The sequence below is a fragment of the Platalea leucorodia genome (genome assembly GCF_965183815.1).
Source record: "Platalea leucorodia genome assembly, chromosome: 21".
Taxonomy (NCBI): Eukaryota; Metazoa; Chordata; class Aves; order Pelecaniformes; family Threskiornithidae; genus Platalea; species Platalea leucorodia.
The window spans coordinates 5,341,515-5,354,596 of NC_138843.1; the positions used below are offsets into that span (position 1 = coordinate 5,341,515).

General features: G+C 45.8%; 1 protein-coding gene across 1 annotated transcript in view; it reads left to right on the forward strand.

Annotated features, from left to right (window-relative positions):
- Positions 1-897: 897 nt before the first annotated feature.
- Positions 898-13,082, forward strand: part of AP3D1 (adaptor related protein complex 3 subunit delta 1) — a 59,080-nt gene continuing 46,895 nt past the window's right edge. Inside the window, exon 1 of the mRNA XM_082331290.1 lies at positions 898-1,174. Within this exon, the coding sequence (XP_082187416.1) occupies positions 1,079-1,174 (96 nt within the window). The 5' untranslated portion in view covers positions 898-1,078. The remainder of the gene's footprint in view (positions 1,175-13,082) is intronic.

Below are 13,082 nucleotides of genomic sequence, written 5' to 3' on the forward strand. Positions count from 1 at the left end.
GCTGTTCCTGATACAAGCCAGGATGCCACTGGCCCTCTTGGCCACCTGGGCACCCTCCTGGCTCATGTCCAGTGGCTGTCGACCAGCACCCCCAGGCCCTTTCCCGCCGGGCAGCTCCCAGCCGCTCCTCCCCATGCCTGCAGCGGTGCCTGGGGTTGCTGTGCCCCCAGGGCAGGACCCGGCCCTGAGCCTTGCTGCCCCTCACCCCGGGGCCTGGGCCCATCGACCCGGCCTGGCCAGGGCCCTCTGCAGAGCCTCCTGCCCCCAGCAGATCAACGCTCCCGCCCGACTGGGAGCCAGCTGCAAACTGACTGCGGGTACCCTCCATCCCCTCCTCCAGATCGTTGATAAAGACATGGAGCCGAACCGGCCCCGGGAGGTTCGTGAGGCCGCCTAGGTCTCCACGAGCGTTAGTGACTGCGAGCGGCCTCGGAGGCTGGCGCTTGCTCCCCGTGGAGCTGCGTCCCCACGAGGAACAGGGCCAAAACTCGGCTCTACCGGTTGTGCAGCCATTAAAGACGCCCACGGGGAGGGGGAGAGGCCGCAGCGGCCCGCGCCCGCAGGGACCCCGGCCCACGCCGCGCCCCGCCGCCCCCACGCTCCCCCCCGCCACGTGGGCCCGGCGGGGGCGGGGCCAGGCAGCGGTGGGCGGGGCGTCGGTGGGCGGGGCTCTCTGTAGCAGTGATGCGTTGTCGTTGGCGGGCGGGGTGGGCGTGGCCTGCCGCGGAATGGGCGGGGCCGGAGAGCGGAGGGGCGGGCGGGGGCGTGGTTAGGCGGGCAGGGGCGGAGCCGAGCCCTCAGCTGACCGGCCGCCATTTTGTCAGGCCGAGCGGAACCCGGAGTTGGGGCTTGCGGCCGCCGGGGCCGCCCCTGCCGCCCGCCCGCCCTGTGCCGCGCCGCGCCGCGCCGGGGGCGAGCACCGTCCGCGCCCCCCGCCCGGGATGTGAGCGGCCCGGGTCGGCTGGTCTCACCCGGCTCTAGCAGTAGCAGGAGCCGCGGCGGCCTCCCCCCTCCGCCCCGGCTGGGCCCGGCCCCTCAGCCCCGAGCGCAGGCCCCGCGGCCCGGCCCCGCCGCCGCCATGGCGCTGAAGATGGTGAAGGGCAGCATCGACCGCATGTTTGACAAGAACCTGCAGGACCTGGTGCGCGGAATCCGCAACCACAAGGAGGACGAGGTGAGCGGACCCGGCCCCCGCCGCGGAGGGGCTGCCGGCTCCCCTCGGCGGGCCCCGGCCTGGCCGGTTCCCCTTCGCTCCGGCCTGGGCTGGCTCCCCTCATCCCTCCGTGCTGGCTGTCACCCCTTTCCCAGTCAGGTCCTGCACCTCCGGGGGGTCGGGGAAGGGGGGGAGCCCGCCTCCACCCCGCTCCCCGCAGGGGAGGCTGCGCCAGGCCCAGAAGCAGCCGGGTGCCTCGGCCACCCTGGAAAAGGGGATGTTGTTTTGGGGAAGGTGGAAGCAGGAATCAAAATGAAGAAGACGATGCTGGGGTGTAGCCCAGAAGGGAAAGACTGTGGGAGAACAAGAAAGCGTTAGGGGAGCAGTGAGTTGAAAAGGAGGATGAGGGAGGGTCACGCTTGGTACTCGCGTTCCCATTTAGTGTCTTATTGTGGTGTCGAGATCCCTGATAGATAAAAAAATAGAGGAATTCCTTCCTGTTGCACTATGGTCAGCTACTGTAGTCGACTATACATTCTTCATCGTGAAGCTGATATACAGGAAAGCCGAGTTCAGTCATAATTCAGCTTTCAAATGATTCATGTTATATACCACCTGACTGAAATGTGTTTTTCTTGTTTCAGAGCTTTTGTAGGCAGAAAGCAATTGGATGCGTTGGCCTGTTATTCTCTTTTGTATTAGAGGCATGTGATCATGAAATTAGTATAGGTGAACTAATTAGTCATCAAGAACGTGTTATGTGAGACTTTCCACGTTGAAGTGTCACATGTTAATTGGGAAGTAACGGACACAAAGGATATCGTTTATGTTCATCTTCAAGTAAGCAGTCATGGCCTTAGAAGCTTTCTTATGAATGGTCTAACAGTTATGCTTTGCTGGAACATCAGTGAGTTGCTGTGGAATTAGTGACAGGCTAAAAATATTTGTAGACTACAATGTGTCTTTATATGAGTATAATATCCAAATGGTATCAGCTATGAAAAGCGTCTGGAAAAGTTGTAAACGTGTAACTAAGTGAAATAATTAATTTGGAAAACTATGATCTTCGTTACTGGTGCTGTTGGACTGAAACACAAAACACAACTTCCAAAACCACTTGAATGTTCAAATGGCTTTTAAGCCTGTTGTGCACAGGACAAGGTGTTACTTATTAGTGGTGATACCTGGGGAACTTAGGTTTTTATTCTAGTATACATTAAGTTTATGGGTATGGATTTGGTGACAGAGGAAGATAAGTGTACAGTGCCCTGGAAAACGTGGGAAACTACATGGAGAAGTGGAAACAGTGTGTTTACGTGGACACTTAATGTGTTCGACTCAAAGCTGGAAAAGGTGAACGCTATTTCTATGGAGCACTTCCCCATAGTGTGCTTAGGCCCACTTTGTGTGTTATGCTGCTTTTAGTAAATATGCTTTATTCTTTTGTGCATAGGACAGAGAATGTTTCATCAACTATCAAACCTCTGAGGATCCCCCTGTTGAAGGTCCAGGCCTTTGTGGCACCAGTCCTTTTTGAGGAGGATTGAACGTACTATTCTCATTTCTAAAATAATTTTGTGACAAATAGCTCCTTTTCCAGGACTTCGTAAAGAGCACAAGTGCTGTTGCACAGTCAGGATTAACAAGTTCCTGTGCATCGTAAGCCCTACCGAGTTTGTTCTTAGTCTGTGACAAGAAAGAGTTAAAATGCATTGGCTTTGATCTCCTTTGGAGTTAGGAAAAAATACTCAGGCAATTTTGTAGGGCTCTGTGTATTTGAAGGAAGTTGTTACACAGGTATACGCACGCACTGGGAACCAGTGAGGTCAAAGCGGATGTGTTATCTCTTACTGTAAGTAAGAGGCTGATGTCAGTCACAATAGTCGGACTGTAGCGTGATAGTATTTTAAACAATGGTAGCTCTTTAGTTTGAAATACGAGTTGTGAGATTATTTTAAAATAGATAACTGCAGGGATGGTTCCTTTTTATATCCTCATGCGCACAGCAAAAATTAAAACCTGAACTTCAGGCTGTGTTCAGCTGATCAGTAGACATTGCACTGATGAAACGTGTGTCTTCTGTAGCATAGACTGTTTTCAGAATCCTTCAAAGATTTTGCTTAATTACATAGAGCGGCTGCAAACAGCGCAGGACTGTTCCTTTTTCTAGATCAGCTAGCTGAAGAGTGCTGTAAACCTTCTGTTATTAAGATGCTGGGTGTTGATTCAGTGCTTCCCAGGCGATGGTCATGGATGTTTTCTAGTTTTCAGGTGATGTTACAAAATCAGAATAGTATTTTAGAGGAAGTAGCTGCAAAAATTCTTCCTCCTTTTCTTACAGTGCTTCCATTGTTCATTGTATCTACTAAGTGTTGCTCCAATACTCGATGTAGCTGTTAAACAAACATTTGTGTGTCTCAAGATAAGTGTCTAAGCTTAAGACACACACTGTGTCCTGTTCAGAAGAGCAAATTTGTTTAAAATAAACAGCAGTGTGCTTTGGTGGCAAGGATATTAGCCGTTGATCTCAGCTCAACAAGAATTACTCTATGAAGGAGATGTCTCTGGAAAGGAGGTACTGTGGTTGTTAAATAAAAATGACTTGGAAAGAATGGAAGGCATGATTATTGCTTTGACTTCCGATTTAGTTACGCTTTTTGCAGAAGGTTAATTTCTGTTGTGTGCGTTGGTTCTTGTCTTTGGGAGTTTAATCGTATGGGAATTCTGCCATCACTTTTTCCCTCATCTTTCTGGGCAGTCTCTCCTGGTAGATGGGATATAGTAAGATTTATTCCTTTCCAGTTCCTCCACAGGTACCATCACAAGCGAGTGTATCTGGTATTTCGCTGATGCATCGAGGATGTGTTTGTAGTGCAGGACGTGCCAAATGGTTGTCACCTCGGTTCAGACGTGGGTTTCTCAGTACAACTTTTCAACAGACCTGCTGCATTCTTGCTTGATGGTTTTATGTTCATCCTGTATTGCTGGGACTCTTAAGCACGTAACCCCAGGCTTGTTGTGAGGTAACTGGAGAGCCATGAGCTCTTTACCAATACATTTTAAGTGTCCTCCTCAGCTCACTAGAGGAACTGAGAGGGTACTGGAGGCTGCCTGGCACTTCAGCTCGCATCCTTGCTGCGGAGTGCTTAATTACCTGTCAGAGGCCATTTTCATTTTAGTTTCTGGTCTGTATCCAAAGCTGACCCATTTATTTTAAGTTTAAAACACTGAAACTGAAGTGATGGCTGCCTGTAAGGATGAGAGGTGAGGGACAGGAGTTAGTTAACACAGTCACTTTTCTGTGCAGGCATGCTCTGTCCAATTTCCAATCTTCCGGGGAAAATTGGAGCTGCATCATCCTTCTGCAGAGTAAACGCTAGTGTGGAAGGAATGAGGTGGCATAACAGCATTAGGTCTTTTCCTAGTTTGACGTGTTGTGTTTGCTTTTCAACAGTCTGTACAGATGCTTTAATCCCTGCGGTGTTTCCCAGCTCAAAGATTGAGGGAAAGCCAAACCTGCAAGAAAGACTTGGTCCTGTTCCATTCTCCCCTGACATTCACTTCTAATATCTCATTCTCTCTCTTTCATTTGGGAAATGAATCCTTTTGGTAAGGAAAGCAGTGTGTCTTTCACCCGTTGTTAGGTGGTTTTGTACCCTATGGCATAACTTCTCCCACTTTCTGCCTGCTTTTTATGGATGTGCTACCCAGCACGCTCAAGAGGGGAATGGCTTGTACGATAGCCTGTTAAAAGTGTAATGGATTTTTTCCCAAGATATTCCAAACCGAGAAATGACTTCTGTTTAGGGATGTTCTCCTGAATGTGAAATAAAGGAAGGGATAATCCTTTGCTATTTTGCTCTTGCACAGTTGCATTTGCAGTTAAGAAGTTTGTTCTTCCCAAGAAGGAAGCTGCTGTCAGGTGCAATGGTGAGAGATTCTTTTATAAACCTGAAATGACAGAGTAACAGAAACGGAGATGTTCAATGGGCGGTGCTTTGTCCTGGTCAGACCATGGCCCTCTGTGTTTCAAGTGTCTTTGATTTACCGGAGGACACTTCAGGAGGGAGAAGGGGTTAAAGTCCTGCATGAAATGTCTGCGCACTTCTGTCATAACTTGGGAAAATTGCCTCCCTCTTCCTTCAGAGAATCTGCTGCTTGTGTGGCAGGATTAGCACTTCATGTTTTTGGTAATCAATACTTTTAGGAAATAAGTGTGTTAAAAAAAAAAAATAATAACATTTTCTTGTGTGTAGTGTTTGGTGATAAGTATCTCGTTGCTGGCTTACACTTAGGTTGTTTTGTACAGAAGCAAGTTGGAGGAGCAAAAGGACCAATCAGTGTTTCTGGTTGGAAAAAAATAAAAATTAATTTCAGTTGATAACAACGAGACATGTGTTGAGTGTCCGTGCTGTGAAATATGTATTTCACTGCTCGGAAAGACGGGGCTTACCAAACTGGCAGCACATTCTCACTTTTTAGTGACCGTTACCTAAGCACAGTGGACTTGTATTGTTAAAAAAACTTTTCCCCTAAATATAGGGCTGCTGCGCTCGACTGCACACTTCCAGCTACTTCTCTGACACATTTTCAGATGAAATGGTGGCGTAAGGAGTTTCGAGGAATCTTCTAACATCACAAAAGTCTTTTGGGCACAGCCTGTCATCAGTGAGGCTGAAGACCATCTAACGCTATGGTCTTTTGACGGCTTGGCCTCTAGCCACTATTGCAGTGTTAGTACCTAATGGTAAAGGATACGGGATGGAACATAACAGGGGAATTTTGAGGAATGCTAAAAAGCTTGTTGGTGCCCAAGTCTGAAAAAACAGCCCAACGGATAGGCAGCGTGCAGTTCATTGATGACAGGCAGCTCTTTCAGTCACTGACGCTCGATCAGTTACTGCTTGTCATATGTGTGTTAATATCTTTGAAGGGAGCTCATTATTCCACCCACTTTCAAGTGGATCTAGAGTTGCTATTGTTAATTCTTTGAGCGTGTGAGTCACTGGAAAAGACAAAGTCGGAAATAGAAACAATACACAAAAGAGGGTTGGATAAGGACCTCGCACCAATTGGTGAAAAAAGCAGACTAGTAGCGGCCTCCGAGGTAGCAAGGCCCAGTGTAACCGTGTCCCTGCCCTACCTGCTGTGTCACGGAAAATAAAGGGCCTGGAGCTGTGGAGCACGAGCCAAGACGCTGGCTTTTTCTTGCGTGATTACAAGCAGAGAGCAGCTGAGGCTTTGCATTAGCGCTGCCTTTCATTAGCTTCTTGCTTTCTCCTGTGTTAAATATTACTTAATTGACTGTGGCATAAGTCAGGCTAATCACTTTGTTCCCAGTGCAGATCCTTTTGTAGCTGTCTCTTCTGAGGGTTTGAAATGCTACAGATAGATCGCTTTCTTACGCATTTAGGTAAAATTTCTGCCTCGGCAGGTTCAGGGGAGAGGAGGAGCTTTCTGGTACCTCGTCCTAAGAAATGGAGTGGCCCATACACCACACCTTTTGTGAGGCCAGTGGAAGAATGGCCAGAAAAATCAAAGTAGAATAAAGATACTAACTGTGTTTCTCTACTGGGGTCATCTTCAGAGAGTTGTTTATTTGATGCTTTTTGATGCAGCTCTTTTTGTCCCAGTGCTGAGTGCAGAAAATGTGGCCTTTTGTGATTTCCTCTAATGTTGGTGTCCACAAAAGTGACTGAAAAGCCTCATCCTCTTCGATGTAGGTTAGTGAATGTATTTGGTGCACAAAGAACACCTTTAGGTTTTTCACTTAAAAGTGTTCTTTGGTAGCGTGTCCCACTTCTGGTGTGACATGAAGAGCAGCAAGGGAAGCATTAAATGACATGCATCAGGAAGACCGAGTCATGGGACCAGTTACAAAGAAGCATTTGTGTGCCTTAGGTTATTAAAAAAATGTGATTGTTCATGCTGAATAATAGAAATGCTTCATAATCTAAAGGGGAGCCTGCTTAAATCCAGGTGGCAGGAAGTATAAAGATATTTGAGTAAGGTAAAAGGTGCAGAAAATAACATGGTTACTCGTGGCGTTAGTAGCTCGTGAAGGTGGTTGAGTGCTTTTTTGAGTAAGAAGCATACGTTCAAAATAACTGACAATCCTTACGAGTCCTGTTGGATACTGAAGTGTAGCTGGGCGTGAAAAAATGTTTGGTTCATACCGGCTTAGCTCCTCAGTCACTGGCCGGTAGGCTGATCCAACGGCGTTTGGAGAGTATGTAGCTGAGCGCTGGTTTTTGTATTAGGTGTTTCCTTTTTATCGTTGTTTATTTTATGACCTCGATGTTCAAACCTGGTAGCTTTTGTTGAGAGGGCTCGTATGTTAAAAGGTGCATAAAGGGAAGCAGGCGTCAGTGTGGGTACGTTGAAACTTTCTTCCGGTGGGTTCAATCTTCGTGGCAAATTCGGGCTGCATAAAATATATCACTTCTAGCTGTCGCGGTGTGACTAAGCTTCAGCTATGAGGAATGTAAGTTTGTTTAGAGCGAGTGGCGTGATTGTACAGCAGGGAGTAGGTGAGCAAATCTACTTCAATTACACAAATATTTGTACTGAATTTAAGAAGTCAGCAGTGGCCACGAACCATCTTTTTCTTCTTTGTCCTTCTTACCTTTCCATACCTGAGAAGTACTCATAGCTTTGCATAAATCAGTGTTACATCTTTGTAATATTTTCAGTGTTACATGTTTATTAATACATCATTAAGCATCTTTTTTTGGTGATATTTCCATCTGAACTAATTCCAGTCAGCTGAGTCTCGGAAACAATAGCTACTTTAGCTCCTTAGAAGGCAGCGACGGTTTCCTACACGTACAACAAAACGCGTGCTTGTAACGAAGCCTACCTTTATCAAAGCCTGAAATTGTGCACAGGAATATGTCTGGAGCTAGCAAATGGAAAAATCTATTGTAAAAGTACTTGCACAGCTTTTTGCATAGTAATGTAAAAATAAAAGTTTGAGTACATCTTGTGTTTGCAGGGGTAAGCACTTTCATCTGACACATCGCTCTGGTCTTAAAAGTTGTCTGCTCAGGTACGATATAGACAGCACGGGCCCCTGAGGATTGTTTAATTGCCGTGCAATTAATTTAACAAATACCGTGATCAGAGTGGAGACATATTTATATTAAGGGACTGATCAGACTGGAGCGATATTAAGGGACATCTCTAGAGCCTTGCTGATGATACACGCGTACTGATTTAGGTAGGGCTGGTTTGGGTTTTGCTATCCAACACCCACTTAATTGTTGGCATCTCCCGCCTAGGGAGGCGGCCCAGGGTGGCTCGCGTAGCTGTGCTCCAGCTTCCTGCATAGGTGCTCTTTTGTGTGAAATACTTCAATTATCTTTGGGTAAACCGCCAAAAAGGTTTACCCAAAGTCTCCGTGGGAGGCTGCCAGCACGCCCTGCTGCTCGGGGAGATGCCGCCGGTGCTGCGGTGCTCAGCATGTCTGGGGCAGCGTCGTCTTCTCGGTGCACGCGTTGGCCTGGGTCTCGCTTGGAGTCACTTTGGACAAGCAGCTGCAGCCCTACAGCTGTTTCTTTTCTGAAATCCAATCCTTCTGTGTTACGTACCCGCTCGGAAGAGCGTATGTGCTTTTCTACAGTGCCTTGTGGCGCTGTGGTGGTTTGGGGTTGTTTAGTATCTGCTCTGAAGCTGGTAGGTGTACACTGCTTGCTTAGCATCTCTCTGGATTTTTAAAATAAGGTTCAAAGGGTTTTATTCATTTATGAATCAATTTAGGATAGATGGATGCATCACACCGAATTTCAGTTGGTATGTATAATTTCAGTAAACATTAAGAAAAGAAAAAACGTGTAACTTTTCGCATTCCTCCATCAGTGTCATTTGGCCAAGGAGTCTTGCTATCTCGCTTTGCTTGTAATAGCCAAGGGGGCAGTGGATAATGCATCATGTTTCCAATAAATAATATAGAAGATTGCTGCAAATGGACTGGCAAAGCTTCGCCGTCGCATCTCCAGTGTTTATCACTGATGAGAACAGTACGTTGGTCTAGGATCTTAAGGCTACCTACAAGATGAGTGAATAAATCCCTGGAAAGCAGGGTGGCAAAGGCAAACTAAGGCATGTTAAAACACATATAGCAATACTGTTTATCAGCAGCTGAGTGAAAGATAAGCTTGGCTTTTTCAAAACACATGTCAAGTTGTAACATGTTTTCTGAGCTCTTCGTTGCATCTGACTACCCTCTGCACCATTTTATTTTGGCTGCTGCAAACCAAAATGCACAGGAATGCTGTGCAGTTTCTCAGTTATTGCTTATATTCTGTTCCATGCTGATCTAATTTGCCCGGGTTATGGTTTTAGTGTAGTTAGTTGTGAGATAGCATATGCCTTGGCATTCTCTTTCTGTCCAGCCATGGAGTAGTCTTAATGAAGGATCCTGTTACTTACCTCAAATAGCCTTTTCTACAGTATTTAAACAATGTAATATTTTTAGTTATGCATGACAGAAGTTAACATCTACTATGCTTATCTCTAGCACTGTGTCTAGGTGGAAGGGGGCATGCTTCACTTTTTTATGCTCTTGTCTGTTACTTCAGTTGATTTATTCTGTGCTGTCATGGTACGATGCTTGTTTCAGGTACTGTAGTCAATTATAGGCGTATAAATTCTGTTTGACTAGTTCACTGGTGGTGTTTGATGTGAAGTACTGCTTTTCGGGGTTTTGATAGAAGCTCGGCAAGTGATCCATATTTCTTTCCAGCCTTCTTCCGAAGTCAGGAGGTGGCAGCTGATCTGCGCTGTGGTTGTAACAGGATCTTCTGCTTGAAGCACAAACAAATTCAAAAGTTGCTTCCCCACCGCAAGGTGTCTGTGGTGTAACTGCCTGTTGTGTTAAGCATCGTGGTCATGTCATGTGGCTTGCATCCCACAGGTAGCATTTCTTAAGATTATTTAAAAAAAAGAAAAAGGAAGGGCAGTTGTTGCTCGTTTTCTGGAAGCTGGAGCAGTCTCTTCCTCTCATGTGAGATTGTCATGTGCTTGTGCTTAATGTGATTTCATGGGGTTAATGGCAAGCATATGTCTCAAAGCGCTACAAAAAAAGATAAATCCTACAGTGCTTAAAACAAAAGTGTCATATGTTGTGCTTAGTTATTTATTTTTATGTTCTACTTATTCCAAACTTTTTCTGTTTTAGAGTGGTGTAGTTACCCGTTTAGATCAGATCATATCTTGCTTCTTGTGGTGTTCGCTGTTAATCATCCTTTCCTTAAAACACCGTATTTAACCCTGAAAGTGCAAGAGAAATAGGGACTGATGTTCACTGACATTTTGCTGTTTCATCTGGGTGGAAAGCACTTGGCTGTTGCGGTAAGTGACAGGTCTGAATCTCAGATCAGCTGCAGCAGATCCAGTGGATTGAGGCTGGATCCTGACAAGGACTTTGGTGGAGGATTCTGCTGCCTTTGGTTTGCTGGGCTGTGACCCAAAGTGGTAAGAATGTGAGTTTGCCATCTCTTGGTTTCAGAAGGTTATGGTTAAGAGTACAGCTTCTTTAAGACTATTGGAAATGAATAGCTTTCATGATTAAATTTAAAGGTTCTGCAGTGATATCCATCCTAATTGTTAGCGTCTTCTCATCAGCCGGTGAGTACAGCAGAGCATGCCACATTTCCTAGGAATGCAATTGTTGTTCAGTTAGATAAGTGATTTCTCAACTTCGCTCGCATATCGCTTGAAAAAAATCTTAGTCTTTTGTGAACCTCTCCGAAATTGTCAGCAAACCCCAAAATCTGTCTTGGCCGGAGCTTGGAATAAAGTTTTAGCGTTTTTCAAAGTTAATTCAAAAAACATGGCTTGGGAAATGAAAAATCCTATAAACTGACATTTTGGCTTCTTACCATGACCCACTTCTCCCTTCCTCCCTCCCTCTGTTTCAAAGGATTGTGTCTTCGATTCTTGATACCTTCATTCTTATTTTAGCCACTCGCACTAGTTTAAATGCACATATTTGCTGGGTGAGGTCTTGGAATTCTTGAGGAATTTTGGTTTATTTTAAAAATTAGCTTGTGTATTTTGTTAACAGATATAAAAAGCTTACTGCATCTGTTTGGTGGAACACATTAAGAAGTGGCAGTTATGACTTTGTGCTGTATTCACAGCTTTGTTGAGTAATTACTGCCAACATCTGCGTGCTTTACTTGGGTTATAGCTGCGCTGCTCCGAGTGTGTTTCTGTAATGTTCCCCCTTCTGAGGGATACGGCAGAGAAAACAACCACCCAAGCGGTCGCTGTAGCATTTCATTAAGGAGCCTTTTCCACGGAGTTGGGAAAGGCTCCTTTCCCACTTGGCAGCCTAGCACGAATGAAAGAGCTCCTCTCAGCTCTTTTCCCTGTGTTATCATATGCCCTTCAGCTTTTGGCTGCAGACTCGCAGCTTTGCCTGGATTGCCATCATTCTGAGGGTGTTTTTTCACTTAATGGTTCTGCTTGTTCTTGACTACACCGGGAGTGAAAGGCTTCCTTATAATTGCCCTGCTTGCTCAAAGCGGTCTGGCTGGGAATGTCCAAAGGTCTATAAATATTGTGACTTAGAAGAGCTCCTCAGTTGGCTGGCCAAAATGTGTGAGCAATTGAGTAGCATCCCAGGAAGACTTCAAATAAGACTGTCACAGAATTAGGAAGGAATTGATAGTTAAGAAATATATTGGTATTATAATCAATACCCTGAGCATAAATGAATTCTGAAGTATTTTCCTTTTGCATTTCTTTCTTCATGGGATCTCAAAAGCATTTTAGGAAAAACTGAGCCAGTTATATCCTGGGAAGTACTTATTTTTAATTACCACACTAGGAAATTGCTATATTAGAAGGATTTATGCAAAAACTATCAGTGAATCAATGCTGGGAAAAGTATCCAGATTTTGTCCTGTATGTAATTTTTTTTTTTTTTTTTCCTGCAAACATGTAGGCCTTGCTTAGGGGCTACCATTTTTTCTTCATGGCATCCAGTGGTTGTTCTCCCTTTCACTGTCTGGTTTGGCCATCTGAATTGAACAGCTTGCAGGCTGCAGTGTGGGGCCTGAGGGTATTTTCAGCATGAAAATGCTTTGGTGCAGCCTCCTGTCCGTGCTTTGCAGAGGTCAGCGATTCCGCTAGCCAGAGACCGGGCAAGTGCTTCGCTAACGATCCGAGCATGCGTACTCGTTGCCTTCGTATTTCTGTAGACGGTAAATGGGGTAGGGATCTGGCTGTGGTGTGGTGGTTGGGTTTCAGATTTAAGTGGGAGACTAAAGAGATCAGTTTTCTTCATATTGCTCACTCATGACAGTGTTACTCCACAGAGATTAACAAAAAGTTAATACCTGCTGATCCTTTAAAGCTTTCTATATATAGGGTCTTTCATTCCTTGTAGTCTTTTAGGATTTGAAGTGCAGCCATTTTGGAAGGACTTCTTTCTGCTCTTAAATCCCTTATTTTAGTTTCGGATCTGATTCCGAGTTCTGTAATACACTTTTCCACCCTCTTTAAAGGAAGTTGCTGGTTATGGTAGGCTAACTGGTAGACAGCGGGTTGCCTGCAGGCCGCTGGGGCCATCGAGTGTGGGAGTGTGGCTAGTGACTCGGGAGCCTGTATTCAGCTCTGCCGGGCTACACATTATTGAACTTTTCCGTACTCCGTTTCTTTCCCCTCCTGGTCACACAGTGGTTTGCGTTCAACTCCCAAGAGGTTTTCAGGAAACTTAAGCTAATGTTAAAAATAGGTTTGGGATAGATGCTGTGGGAAATGACAGTAATGCTTTCTGGTTATGGGCACGAAGGCTGAGAACCTGCATGTTAGTAGTCTGCCCTGAGAACCAGCGCTGACCCCGCTGGCCAAGACGTGGCAATGAGATACGCACGTGAAGGGTTCTGTGACGCTGGTCCAGCGTGCTCTTGTGTGTGCATAA